Source organism: Nipponia nippon, unplaced genomic scaffold, assembly GCF_047370975.1.
Source record: "Nipponia nippon isolate SJK-2023a ecotype South Korea unplaced genomic scaffold, ASM4737097v1 scaffold_23, whole genome shotgun sequence".
Taxonomy (NCBI): domain Eukaryota; kingdom Metazoa; phylum Chordata; class Aves; order Pelecaniformes; family Threskiornithidae; genus Nipponia; species Nipponia nippon.
This window is the reverse complement of record NW_028262340.1, coordinates 6,833,264-6,845,858: the sequence shown is the minus strand read 5'-3', so window position 1 is coordinate 6,845,858 and position 12,595 is coordinate 6,833,264. Positions and strand designations below refer to the sequence as shown.

Genomic DNA, 12,595 nt, shown 5'->3' with positions numbered 1-12,595 from the left:
CCTGGTGAATGCGATCAAGGCAGTTCCTCCTGGGAGGGTTGTGGGCTGGTAGAGCACGATTTTTTCCTTCAGCTGCTTGCCATACGCCATGTGGCAAGAGCCATCTCCCGGGGCGCAGCCTGCGAGGGGAAAGGCTGCGTGGGCAGATCTGCCATCACAGGCTCTGGAGGTGCCTGCTCTGGTGGGGGTCAGCTTAAACCTCCAGTTTGTGTGCCTCAGCGTTGAATTATTTCTGTAATGCTCCGTGGGGTGGCTGCCTTGGGCTGTTCGATAGGGGCGTGGGGTGGCTTGGGAGCTCGGACTGAAGGGAATATGCAGCGAAGAGCTGGGAATTTGGGTTAGCTTTTCTCTGCCAGCATCGGACAGAGCTGGGCATCAGCTTTGAAACGCTGGGCACCGCGTTTGTGTTGCTGGGTCTGTCTGCAGCGCCAGCTGAACCTCTTCTCGAGCCCAGACTTGTTTGCCATCCACGCTGACTCAAGCGTGTGTGGATACGGGCTCAGCCCAGCGCTGGAGCAGACGGCCAAGGGGTCGTGGCGTGGAGCCGTGTTCTCCTAACCCGGATGGACGAGCTGTAGGTGAGGCCGGTGTAAAGCCCCGTTGTTCGCTGATGTGCTGAGCGTGGTCTTGTGATAGCACGGGGGCATGTTGAGTCACCTCCCCAGGCCAGGCTGGGAGCGGCGGGGCAGCTCTGTGAGTGCGGGGTGGGATTATCTGCTCTGTCTCCTGAGCGCAGTCAGAGGACCATACTCTTAGAAATGGATTTAATATCCTTAATCGGTTTAATATGAACTTTGTTATCCCCACAGATAAATGTTATTCCTCTACCACAATAGCTGCTAGTCTGCCTGTTCTGGTCAAGAGCCTGCTCCTAACAGGCTGTGCTGCAGCCGCTGTCGGGCAGGGTCTCCCAGGCCTTGCCCCTGCTCCGTGCCGCCCGCTGCGGTGCCCTCGTTTGAGGGCAGCAGCTCCCGGGTTTCTCAGGAGAACCGGGGTCTGTCGTACTTGCTTCTTCGTGCTGTGGCCGCGCCAGGCAATGGAAGGTGGAAGCCCGCCCTGATCCTGCAGCAGCGGGAAGCAGGTGAGTTTGCTTTCTCCGACAGGTAGGGGCTGTCGATGAGGACAGAAGTTTTTATTTATGCAGAGCCAGGGCCAGCATCTCGGCGATGATTTGCTCTCCGAGGAAGAAGCTGGTGTCTGTTGTACCTCTGCTGTTGGAAGGTCTCAAGGCAGGACTGGGACTGAGCTCCTGGCAAGGGTCGCACCGGTTCCTGGCGCCAGCACACGTTGTTCAGCTCCTGCTCCTCTTGCTCTGGGCCCGGCCGGCTCCTGCAGAAGGGACAAACAACGTGAAATCGCTGTCCGGTCCCGGCCAAGACTCGTTGAGAAAGTTGTGGTGGTCTCAGGTTTCAGGCTGCTTCAGTGCCGAGAGGTTTGGGGATGGGGAACGGCACTTGGCTCCATCTGCCCTCTGCTAATCCCCAGACAAACGCAGCTCTTCCATCTGTGCAGCCGGAGCCGCCGAGCCCATCACACCAGCCACTTAATCTAAATGGCTTTGGCCAAAGATAAGGTCATTAATTACACTGGCATTAGAAAACAGTACAGGCCTGGCGTGGCTTGGCTCGCCATCAGTTAAAGTCCTCGGTGCCCTGGCCCGGCTGAGCATCGCAGCTGGAGAACTTGAGCTGGAAGAGACCCGTGCCCTCGCCGACGGGGCATCGTCCCTGTGGCGCTGCCTGTCCTCGGAGGAGTCCCCTCGCCTGGGCACCGGCGTTTTGGCAGGGTGCTGGGATGGGATCCTGTCCCCGGCCACCGGCAGGGCTGGGCGTTGGTGATGCAGGTCCCAGGGAACAGCCCGGGAGGAGCGCACGCACCGTGGCAGCCAGGGCAGCCCCAATGCTCGCATCTGGCAGCGAGAGGTACCCGGGCAGCATCCCACCATCTGCCTCCCCAGCACTTACTGCTTCCAGCCTTCACCAGTCCCTTCCACGGCACCGCATCCAGCTGGGCCCCGACTCCCTGCCCGCGCGGGAAGGTGGGATTGCTGATTGCATTGCTGCCGCCAGCCCCGGAGCTCAAAGCAGCCACAGCCCCTCTGCTGATCTCAGATCCCACGTCTGTCCATGATGTTCAAGGACTTGGGTTTGCTTCCGTTTCCTCCACCTTTTGGTTCCCTGTTCGTACCACGTTTTGGCTGTAAAATGCTCCAATCTGCTCATCCTGCAGGAAATTTCTCATCCATGCTGCCCTTCCCTGGGGTGGGATGTGCCCCGCAAGGTGCTGCGTTGGGGACAGCTGGAGCTGAAGCCAGGGATGCGGCACGAGTTTGGCCTCAGCCCTGCCCTCGTAAGGAAGGGGCAGCACCATGGGGGGCCATTACGGGTGGCCGGGCTGCAGCTCTGCGCCAGGAGCCGGCCGACACTGGGGCACCGTGGCACAGCTGCCATCTCGCCCAGCACCGGTGACCAGCTGGTGTCCGTGCCTGTGTTCGCTGGTGGGTTCAAAGGGTCCGGCTGTCCCTTAACTCCCGTCGGAGGTCCTGGATGGTGACACTGTCCTGGCTCTTCCTGACCCAGTTCCCACACTGTGGGGACAATCCTGCCCCGGTGCCTTGGACGGGCTGGGGACCGTCTGGGGGATGGTGTCACCTGGGGACGGCGGCTCCTGCAGAGACGAGGCAGCTGCAGCCACCGAACCGAGCCACGTCCTGGCCTCATCTTCAGTTTCCAGGTGGGATCGTTGTGCCGGGGAGATCTAACGAAGCCCTGGGTGATGGGCTCGGCGGGAGGGAGCCCTCGGGGCCTGCTTGGGGTCGGCAGGGCTGGCTGGCATCGCTGCTGTCGCAGGGCTGGTGGGCGAAGGTAACTAACGGGGAAACTGAGGCACGGTTGGTGCATGGAGTTGCTCTGAGAGCTGCCGGAGCTGGGAGCAGGGCAGGGTGTTTCGGATCCCGTGGCCCATCCGGTGCCTCGGCGGCATTTTGGGCGGGCTGCGGGGAAGCTGTGTCGCAAGAGCCTAAAAATAAAAGGAGCTGTTGGCCGAGGTTGTGCAAGAGCGTGCGCGTCCCGCGCCACGCGGGAGTTCGGCGGCTTTGGCGGCAAAGCCTGGGTGTGTGCGGACAGATCCCGGCACCGGGCCCAGAAAATGCTGGTAGCTGAAGGGCTGGGGGCTGCCAGCTCTCCCCCGCTCTTTGTCCCCTTCTTGTGCTGCCCGCGAGCCCCCAGGGCTGCCGTGGCTGGGGGTGCTGGTGGGTGCCCATGAAGGTTTGGGGACATGGGGGCTGAGCTGAGCTGTGGTGGGTGGGTGGGCAGGATGGGTGTTCCCGTGTTGGCACCCTGAGCAATTCACTGGGGGGGTCCGGAGCCCAGGGGGCTGCGGGGACCCTCCCCATGCACCCTCCAGCACACCCCTGAGGCAGCGGTCGTCACCCATTGCACAGGTGGGGAAACTGAGGCACGGGCATGCCACCAGGGAGCCACCCTGCAGGAGGGCTCTGGGGTGCTGGTGTCACACGCGGGGTGCCCATTGTCCCCCGGCAGTGCGGGGGGCCGTGCGGGGCAGCGAGGGGGGGCCGGCGGTGCTGGCAGCCGCCTGCGGCCGCCTGGCGGGAAAGGCCGCGGGAAGGAGAGCGCCGTCCGGCTGGCGGGACACCAAACTCCGGGGGACTTGGCCCAGCGCCCCGGGAGCGTGGCCGTGGCGGGGGGAGCCCTGGGGTGGCCCCGTGGTGGGGTGATGCAGCCCCTGCCAAGGGCTGGCACGGAGCCCTGCGCTGCAGGGTGCCTGTCGGGGCCTCCCCAAGCTTGGGGGGCTGTGGGTGGGGGGCCGAGGTCGAGTGGGGCCCCCCACGGTGGGGCTGGCACGAGTGGGGGCCGCTGGGGCTGCTTTGTCACGGTGTCACAGGGCCATCTGCCGGCAAAGGCACGGGCTCGTGGCAGTCCGCCATGGCCTCCAGCAGCCTCCCAGTCCTCCCAGCCTGCAGCTGCTGGGACACTGGGGTAGGAGGGTGCCCTGGATGGACTGGCTCGGAGGCAGCTGGGGGGGGTGGCCCCACCATAGGGGGGGCACCCTGGAGGTCAGCCCTGGGCCGTAGTCCCTCCAGGAGCTCCTGGTCACCGGCAGCGTCACGGTGGGGCTGAGACGTGGCTGGGAGATGGGGCCCCAGGGCGTCACCGAGGGGGGACGTGGTCCCTGGGGGGGTTCAGTCCCCGGGGGGTTCAGTCCCTGGGGTGTCACGGATGGGGCCACGGAGCCTGCAAGGGCCGGGCACGGTGATCCGGGTGCCTCCAGCCGGTGCGGCACGGGGTAGGACGCAGCAGAGACGGCCCCGCTCTGGCCACGAACAGATTAAATGTCATTTTTATTTCACACCCAAAAAAAAATGTAGAAAAGAAGAGGTGAGTGGAGATTTAATTGCTCATATTAAAAATCTACCAGGTGAGACTGAGCCGCTTCCACCAGAGTCAGTGCAGATCTGCAGGGATGTTTATTCCTCCTCCTCCGCAGCCGGATGCTCGGGGACGAGGATGGGGACGGAGGGGACACTTGCTCCTTTCCCCCCTCCCCGGGGTGCCCCCGTGCTGTGGGTGCTTGCTGCCACCGGCCCCATCGGCACATCCCTGCTTGGGTCCATCCTGCCCGGCCCCAGCACCCCCGGCGCGGTGTCCCCGCGGTGCCACCCGCACCTTGTGTCCAGTAATTGGGTGCTGATTTGGGGGGTGGGAAAGGGGGGCAGGAGTGTGTGTGGGGGGGTGGCCTCGGGCCATTTCGACTTTTTTTCTGTATTTCTGTGTATTTCTTATTGTCCCTTTTCCCTCTGTACAAAATGAGCGGTATGGTCATGGGCGTAGGTGACGCGGTGACGTGCGCGAGGTCGGGGTGGCTCTGGCAGCCACCCCGCGCTCACTGCAGCAGGGCCCGGATCTGTTTGGACGTGGTGTCATCATTGAGGTGCCGAGTGGTGTACCTGGACGGAGAGGGGACGGTCACCCCGCAGCACCCCAACCCGCTCCACCGCCGCCATCCCACAGCACCGGCGGGGGATGCCGGGTCCCCGCCGGGTCCCCCGCTCCCCCAGCTCACCTCAGTGCGTTCAGGAGCCCCTCGGTGCTGGTTGAGGGTTGGTCTTTCAAGACTTTGATGCAGCCTTTCATCTGGTGGGGGGAGCGAGAGAGGCAGTGAACGCCTGGATGTGCCGCAGGGAGCTGCTCCCCTTCCTCCCCATCCTCCTCCTCGATGCTTGGGAGTTAAGTTCCCCTCTGGACCAGCTCAGACAGAGATGTCCCCACAGGGGACATCCAGGGAGAGGGACCCCCAGGCATCACAGCTGCCCTGGGATGAGCGGGACGGCTGTGACCCCCCACGGCCACTCACATCGATCTTGGAGGTCTTCGCGAAGGCCCCCACAGGGTGGACGTGGTCGTAGAGGATGATGACGCCGACCATCACCCGCATGCAGAAGAGGAGGGTCTCGGTGTTGGTGAAGCGGCTCCGGTACTCCCTGCACCAGGAGAGGGGCCGGCTGAGCCCGGGTGGGCGGCAGAGGGACCCCGGCACCCAGGTGCCCCCCGTCCCTGCAGGGTACTCACGGCGTCTCCAGCATCACCCTGCAGACGCAGGCCATGGTGCTCAGGCAGTCGGTCGTGTCCTCGATCGGGAGGGTCTTGTTCTGAAATCCAACAGGTCCCAGCTGCCCTTCTCCCCTCCTGAGCCCCGCATGGTGCCGGGGCTGGAGGGGGGCTTCCCCCCGCCCCGAGGGTCCCCCCCGGCCTCGCTCACCTCCGAAACGAACTTGGTGGTGGCATTGCTGAGCGTTTTGAGCATGGGGGTGGCCTCGGCGTAGAAGAGGGACATCCTGTTGGCCATCTCGTTGTTCACCTCGCTCTCCGCGTCCAGCTGCGGGGTGGGATGATGGGGGCCGTTGGGGTGGCTGTCCCCTCCCCCAAGCCGTCCCCAGTCCTGTGACCCCTGGGGGAGGCCACCCCGGGGCTGGGGGAATGGCATCGTCCTCTCACCTGCAGGTTGTTAATGCGATTTCGGCTGATGGTCCTTCTGTAGTAGCTGAAGTCGTTCTGGATGGCGGGGTTGGTCATCTGCGGAGGGGAGTCCAGCGTTAGGGGCCGGGGTGGGGGCCACGGCCGGCTCGGTGTGCCCGGGGCGAGCCTCAGGGGGCCCAAGGGACCACGCTGGCTCACAGCTTTTGCGTGGTCCCAGTGTGGGGACCCCGTGGGCTCCCCCCAGCCCTCGTCCCACCCGGGGGGCACGGGAAGGTACCTTGAGCTCATCAAAGCTGAGGGTGAAGTGGAGGATCTCGGCAAACTGTTTGGCTAAGGCTTGCTCCCGCTCGAGGTGCTGGGTTGGGGCGTACGGGGGGCTGGTGAGGGCCTCCAGCAGGCTCCGCAGGGCGTTCTCTGGGGACAAAGCACTGCTGGTCCCCCTCCTGCTCCTGTGCACCTCCCCAACCCCGGCTGGGGAAACTGAGGCATGGGGCAGCACGGCATCCGCGCCTGAGCATGCCCCGTGGCCAGGGCTCCCCCCAGCCTGCCCCGTTCCTGGGGAGGCTGCGGGATGCAACGGGGAGATGCGGGGAAGGGGGACGGGGGCTCGGGGTGCTCACCCAGCCGCAGGGAGAACTCGTAGAAGCGCTTCAGCTTGGCGACGAGGGGGCAGACGGCGCTCCAGGCCCTCTCCTGCAGCCGCAGGTCCCCGGGGTTCTGGATGGCCTGTGGGGGGGAGAGCGCCGGCGGTTGTCCCAAGCCACGGTGGGTGGGTGGGCAGTGGGCGCCGGGGCTGCACCCACCTCTCGGATCTCCTGCCCAGCGCCTGTGTAGGACTGCAGCTCGGCCAGGACCGCCTGCGCCTCCTCCAGCACGGCGTTAACCTGGTTCCACACCGCCGTCTCGGCCTCTGTCGGCTGCGCATCTGCAGGGCAGCACCCCGGGGAGAGAAACCCGGAGGGCTCTGAGCGGGGCCCTGGGCGGCGAGAGCCAGAGTGGGGTGCCAGCACCCCAGCCCCCAGCTCCCCCGCCAGCCCGCAGCCCTTCCTGGCGGGTTTCTCCCCCCGGTCCGTCTCCTTGCCCGAGCTTGAGCCAAGCCGTGGAGGTGGGGCAGGTGGGGGTGAGTCCTGGCTGCCCTGCGACCACGGTCCTGCTCATGGGGGTCCCCGAGCAGCCCCCAGCCCCAGGCTGGCCCCAACAGTCTGCAAACTGCCCTGGGGAAGAGGTGCGGAGCGATAGCCCCCCACCGTGGGTCTGCCCCAGCGGCTGCGGCCCCCCCCTCCCCGGGGAGACCCCCGGACGGCAAAGGTGCGGGGAGGACGTCTGGGATGGGCGCGATGCGATGGGCAACAGGTACGAGAACTCAAAATGGCGTGGATGTGGAACTCAGAATAAGTACGAAACAAAAAAGGAAAATAAAAATCCCATCTCACTTTCAAAGTCAAGGAAAAAATTAGGGCCTTGGTCAAGTTCGTTATAAGTCAACACTTTAAGAAGGTTCCCCATGTGAAACCTGCAAGAGAAGAAACAAGAGGAAAAAAGCATGATGGTGAGGTGGTGCTCGGGGAAGAGGTGCTGGGCTGCGGGCAGCGGCCGGCAGCGGCCAGAGCCCCGTCCCCCCGCCGCTGCTCCCCGGGGGCTCGAGGCACTCCCGGCCGGCCGGCGGTGACCCCGAGGCTGCTCCCGGCCCCGGGGCAGCAGCCTCTTCCCCCCACCCCGATGGTGATGAGCGCTGGTGGATGGGGTGATGGAGAGGAAGGAGCGAAGGGAGGAGAGAGCCGCCTGGCGCTGGCGAGGAGGGCGAAGCGGTGAGCGAGTCCCCAAAGTCTTGGCTATGGGCGTCCCCTCCTCTAGCTGCGGAGCCAGCCCCGAAATGGGGGGTCTTGGGGAGCCCCCATGGCCCCGTCCTGTGCTGGGGGGCTGCGGAGGGGGCTGGAGGCGGGTGAAGGCTGTGCTGCCTCAAAGGACGCACGAGGCTCTGGGAAGGTCCCTTGCCGTGGGAGCGGGGTGGCTGCGTGACCCCAGCCCCGGCTATTTTGGGATGTGCCGGTGCCGGAGGCGGTGCGGTGAGCTGTGCACGGCCTCTCCCCGCCGGGGGCCGGGGCGAGGGCCGGGGCAAGCGGTTGCTGCTGCTCTATTTTTACCCTCCTCGCTCTTGCTCTGAGCTGTGCCCCGGGAGGAAGGGGAGGAGAGGGAGGAAGAGGGGGCCACGGGGCTGTGCCGGGTCTGGCACCCGGCCGTGGTGGCAACCATCTCCCGTACGCCCCCGTGTCCAGCCTGGGAGGTCCGCAAGCCACGATGTCCTGTCCCAGTTAGCCCAGGCCGGCGGGAAGCTGGGGCAGGTCCCCTGAGCTGGACTGGGGTCCCCAGTCCCCGTCCCTCTGCACTGCCCCTCCTGGCAGGGCAGGCAGCACGGATCCTTCCCTCCTCCTTCCCTGGCGTCCCCGGCCTCCAGGCTGTCCCCGTCGTGGCGGTGGCCGTGCCACCTGGCCACCCCGTGCCATCGACTCTAATGACAGCGGGCACGTGCCTTAGGTCCTCGTGGGCCATGTCCTGCTGCTGGGATGTATCCTGCATCCCCGCCACTCAGCCGGGGACATCTCCCCGCGCTTCCAGGGACGGGGCATCTCCTGGGGTCCCGCTCCCCTGCCCCACTCAGCCCTTTGCAGGGTGCGTCCAGGGCTGCCCCGAGGCGCCTGGGGATGCCGGGCCGCTCGGGGACATGGTGCCTGTCCCCATATTCTGGAGAGCAGCCGCGGCAGCGGCCCCAGCCCCCTCCCCACGCCCGCCCTGCTCACGGGACTTACTTTCAAAATCCAGGAAAAAATGAGGACAGTTTTCTAAATCTTTGCCCAATACCTTTATCAGGTTGCCCATGGCCAGCAGACCTGAGCGAGAGAAACAGAACAGAGTGGAACAGCACCGGTGCCGCCGGCCGGACACCCCGGCACGCCCGAGCCCCCACCGCTGCTGCTGCCGCGGCACCTACCTGCGCCCGTCCCGCCGGGCTCCGCACCCCGCGGCCCCGCTGTCCCCAGCCCGCACCCTCCCGGCCGGGGCACACGGGTCTGAGCGTCTGCTGAAACGTGGCGGCTCTCCCCGGCCGTTTGCCGAGGTGGGGAGGGAACTGGGGCGCGGGTTTGCGAGCGTCACGCTTCCTGTGGGCGCCCCTGGCCGCGCCGCCTCCCCCGAGGCGCCCCGCTTCCCCTGCCCCAGCCACCCGCTCCTGGCCGGGGGGCTGCCCCAGGTGACCCCCATGGGGTCATGCCAGTTCCCCTGGGTGACGGGGCTGGGCAGCCCCCGTTGACAGGGGAAGACCCCAACTGGGATTTCTGCCCTGCAGACCCGGTTTGGGGGTCTGGTGCCTGCGCTGGAGCATCCCGCCCACCCCACGGCCATGGCCCCGGGTCCTTACCTCGGTGCCCGGTGCGGCGGCGGCTATGGCAAGAGCAGGGGCTGTGCCACCCGTCTGAATCACTTCATGGGCTGGCGGGGACCTGCGGGCAGGAGGGCGAGAGGGTCAGGCTGCCCCGCCGGGCACCTCCCCACCCCGGGGACCCGCCGGTGGGCGACCAGGTGGGGAAGCACGGTGGGACGCTGATTTCCCCCACCCCAGCTCACAGCCCCGCACGCCACTGCCGGCCTTCACCTTATTTGCCTCAATTATTTTTTTATTGCCAGCAGCCGGTGTCTCTGGGAGCTTGCCAGACATCGGCTGGGCATGCCCTTCCCTCTGCACCCATCGGGGGACCTGCCAGCTCAGGGACAACCCCGGGGCCCAGCCATCTATCCCCATCTTCCTTGGAGAGGCCAAGACCCCCCGGGTTGACTTTCCCGGTGCCGCTGGCTGGGTTTGCTCTTTTCCGTGCGCTGCATGAAGATCCCTTTATGCTGCTGCTGAGCCGCAACCCAAATCCCGCAAGCACTGGGATGCTCCCCTGGTTCCTACGGGGATGGGGGGGTCGGGGTTGGCCCCACGGCATTAGCGGGCTCTGGGAAGCAGCCGCGGGATTCAGCAGGCTGTAATTAAGCGCTTAGGTTTAATTAACATGGCTGGGGAGGGGAGAAAGAGAGCTGGAGGAGGCAGCAGCGGCAGGGAGGGACAGGGCTGCTGCCCCCCAGCAGAGTTCAGCCCCAGCGCAGCCCCTCGGCACCAACAGTGATGGCTCTGCCTTCCTCCTCCTCCTCTTCCTCCTGGGCCTGGTAAGCGGTGGCTTTACACTGGGGCTCCATGGGATACACCAGCCCGATGCCAAAACGCAAGCTGCCTTGGGGGAGCCAAGGCAGCCAGGTTTCCCACCGCAGACCCCTGCCTCAGTTTCCCCACATGCGGTGGGTGCTTGTACCCTGCGGTGGGGCATAAAGATGCCCAGGGCTGCCCTGGCGCAGTGACCCTGGGGTTCGTCCTGCTGGGTGCTGGGCCATTTTGGAGGGGTGCTGGGCCCTGTAGGGTGGTGCTGGGGGTTCCTGGGGTGCTCCCGGCAGCCGGCTGGGTGGGAGACTCGCACCCGCTCTGCTCAGGGATTTCATAAGTGCTGTGATCGGCGGGCGGGCGTCCTCATGCCCGTGCTGCGGTTGTCCTTGACGGGCGGCTTGGGGCTGGGATTTGTCACTGCTGAACTCTGCCTGTGCCCAGGGAGGGGGCACAGACGTGTCCCTGTGGTCCCCGGCGTGGGGATGCCCTGGCACGAGGCCTGAGCCGTGGCACGGGGGTTTGGGACCGGGTGGGAGGATGGGGATCACTGCAGCCCCCCCGGTCTGGTGGGGCAGCTCTGCTTGGGGTTCTGCGCCTGATTTGCAGCATTTCCTTGGCCCAGGTGCCTACGCCCCATGGTGGCCCTTGTCCCTGGGAGCCACGGCACGTCACCCCCCAGGTGGCCTTCGAGGAGGGCAAGGGACTCCCTCCATCGTGGGCTGCCCATCGCCACGACACCAAACCAGGGGAGCTGCACACCCCAAACCCACCAGGAAAGGCACCCCATCCCAGGACCACTCCTGCAGAGGGGTGCGCTGCAGGAGGCGGGCTGCCCACGAGGGGCGCGGGGCTGGAGGCAGCGGGGTCCCCCCCAGCCACACCCAAGGTGGCCCCGGGTTTTGTCCCTCCCTGCGGTGGCCTCCCTGCGCCCCAGCCCTGCTCAGGCACCTGCTCCCCTCCCTGCTCCGCCGCCTCTTCCCGCTCCCCCCGAGCACCCTGCCCCACAGGGACCCCTCCATGGGGACATCCCAGCCAACTGAGTGAAACCCCCCCTCCTCCTCCAGGCAGGGCCAAATCCTGCACCCAGGAGCATCGCTCCCCCCCAGCCGGCGGTGCCCAGGCTGGCCACGCCGAAGAAGCAGCAGTGCCCCCGGATCAGGCCATCCCCGTGTCACCTGGGGCCGTTTTGGGGCTGTGCCCCTTTTCCACCGGTGCAGCATTGCTTTCGGCACCGCAGCTTGGTGCAGCACCGCACCCCTGGCCAGGGGCTGGGTGCCCCTTCCCCTTGGCTCAGCTCTGCACCCCACGGCCCCCCCTGCCCCCTGGGTGCCCACTGGGTGCTGGGCCCGGTGCCCACCGCCGCCACCGAGCCCCTCCTGCCGCTGCCCCCCGCCCATGGCCACGCCGGCATCGCTGCAGCCGTCGCAGGGTCGGATGCGTGGTGCCTGGAGGATTTTTCACGGCGGGGCACCTTATCCTGGGAACCCGGGTGCTGGGGCCAGATCCTGCCCCAGGATGAGCCAGGGCACCCCCAGCCCTGCCCAGGGTGGGGCTGGGGTTTCCCAGGGCTGTCACCCCCCCCCCCAGCTTGGGGACCTCCCTGGCTAGAGGGAGACGTGAGCCCCCCACGGGGCCGGCGGGGGGCTGGGGGGCTCCCCTCTGCCTTGCTGCAGCTGCAGGCGAGCAGCAGGATTTACCGCAGGGCTGCCGGGGAATGGAGCCGCAGCACCCAGCCGGCGCGGGTGAGCACCCAGCCGTGCACCCGCACCCACCCAGGGCCACCACGGGGCTGCAGCATCCCGGGGGGGGGGGAGCTGCACCCACCCCATCACCCCCAGTCCTGGGAGCACCCAGCAAGCGTTGGGTGCACCGGACTGGGGGTGCAAAGGGAGACAGGGACCCCTGCGAGGGGCCACTACCGGTTTGGGCCCCCGGGGGAGACAGCCAGCACTTGCCACAGCTCCCCGCCCCCCCCCCCCCCCGCTCTCAGGCCTGGTGGCATCCCTGTCCCTGTCCCCTGTGCTCACCGTGGCGGTGGGGAGCTGGAGGCGTGGGCAGGCGGTGGCCGCTGCCGGGTGTCTGCGGATGCTGCTGGAGCGCGGGGTGTCAGGGAAGAGCCGCCCGCCGTGTGCGTGAGCCGCCCTGCGCCAGCTGCCGAATGCACCACAAAGACCACCATAGCCCCCCGGCCCCCCCCACGCCACTGGTGACGGTGACGTCTCAAGTGTGAGGAAGATGGGGATGCTTAACCCCCTGCGTGCCGACTGGCAAACCTCTGCGGCCCGCCTGGGAAGGGCTCTGGGTCCCACCGGGGTGCCGCTCCCTGGTTTTGGGGGACACGGTAACACCAAGCGGGTCCCTGCGCCCCCCCCCCCAGCAGAGCCAGCCCCGCTCAGCCCCAGCA

General features: G+C 66.8%; 1 protein-coding gene across 6 annotated transcripts; it reads right to left on the bottom strand.

Moving 5' to 3' along the window:
* Positions 1-4,343: 4,343 nt before the first annotated feature.
* Positions 4,344-12,426, bottom strand: LOC104017750 (CYFIP-related Rac1 interactor A). Of its 6 annotated transcripts, none has more exons than XM_087760731.1 (13): positions 12,219-12,426; positions 9,412-9,493; positions 8,804-8,884; positions 7,430-7,509; positions 6,800-6,972; positions 6,617-6,722; positions 6,274-6,410; positions 6,015-6,092; positions 5,779-5,895; positions 5,589-5,668; positions 5,374-5,500; positions 5,083-5,153; positions 4,344-4,966 (listed from the first exon to the last, which is right to left on the bottom strand). In XM_087760731.1, the coding sequence occupies exons 4-13, from the start codon at positions 7,500-7,502 to the stop codon at positions 4,903-4,905; spliced, it is 1,026 nt and encodes a 341-aa protein (XP_087616857.1). In that variant the 5' UTR covers positions 7,503-7,509; positions 8,804-8,884; positions 9,412-9,493; positions 12,219-12,426; the 3' UTR covers positions 4,344-4,902. The 6 variants fall into 6 exon arrangements, with proteins under 6 accessions (XP_087616857.1, XP_087616860.1, XP_087616858.1 ...); XM_087760734.1 differs by having other exon boundaries at positions 6,800-6,921; positions 12,219-12,423; XM_087760732.1 differs by lacking the exon at positions 8,804-8,884.
* Positions 12,427-12,595: the final 169 nt, after the last annotated feature.

What these genes read in the sequence shown, in the direction of transcription:
- LOC104017750 (XM_087760731.1), bottom strand. Translation starts at nt 7,502, where the DNA reads ATGGGGAACCTTCTTAAAGTGTTGACTTATAACGAACTTGACCAAGGC. An exon ending in CGAGTTCTCCCTGCGGCTGG is followed by an intron (nt 6,411 to 6,616) that starts GTGAGCACCCCG and finishes CTTTGTCCCCAG; the next exon opens with AGAACGCCCTGCGGAGCCTG. An exon ending in AGGGTGATGCTGGAGACGCC is followed by an intron (nt 5,501 to 5,588) that starts GTGAGTACCCTG and finishes CTCCTGGTGCAG; the next exon opens with GGAGTACCGGAGCCGCTTCA.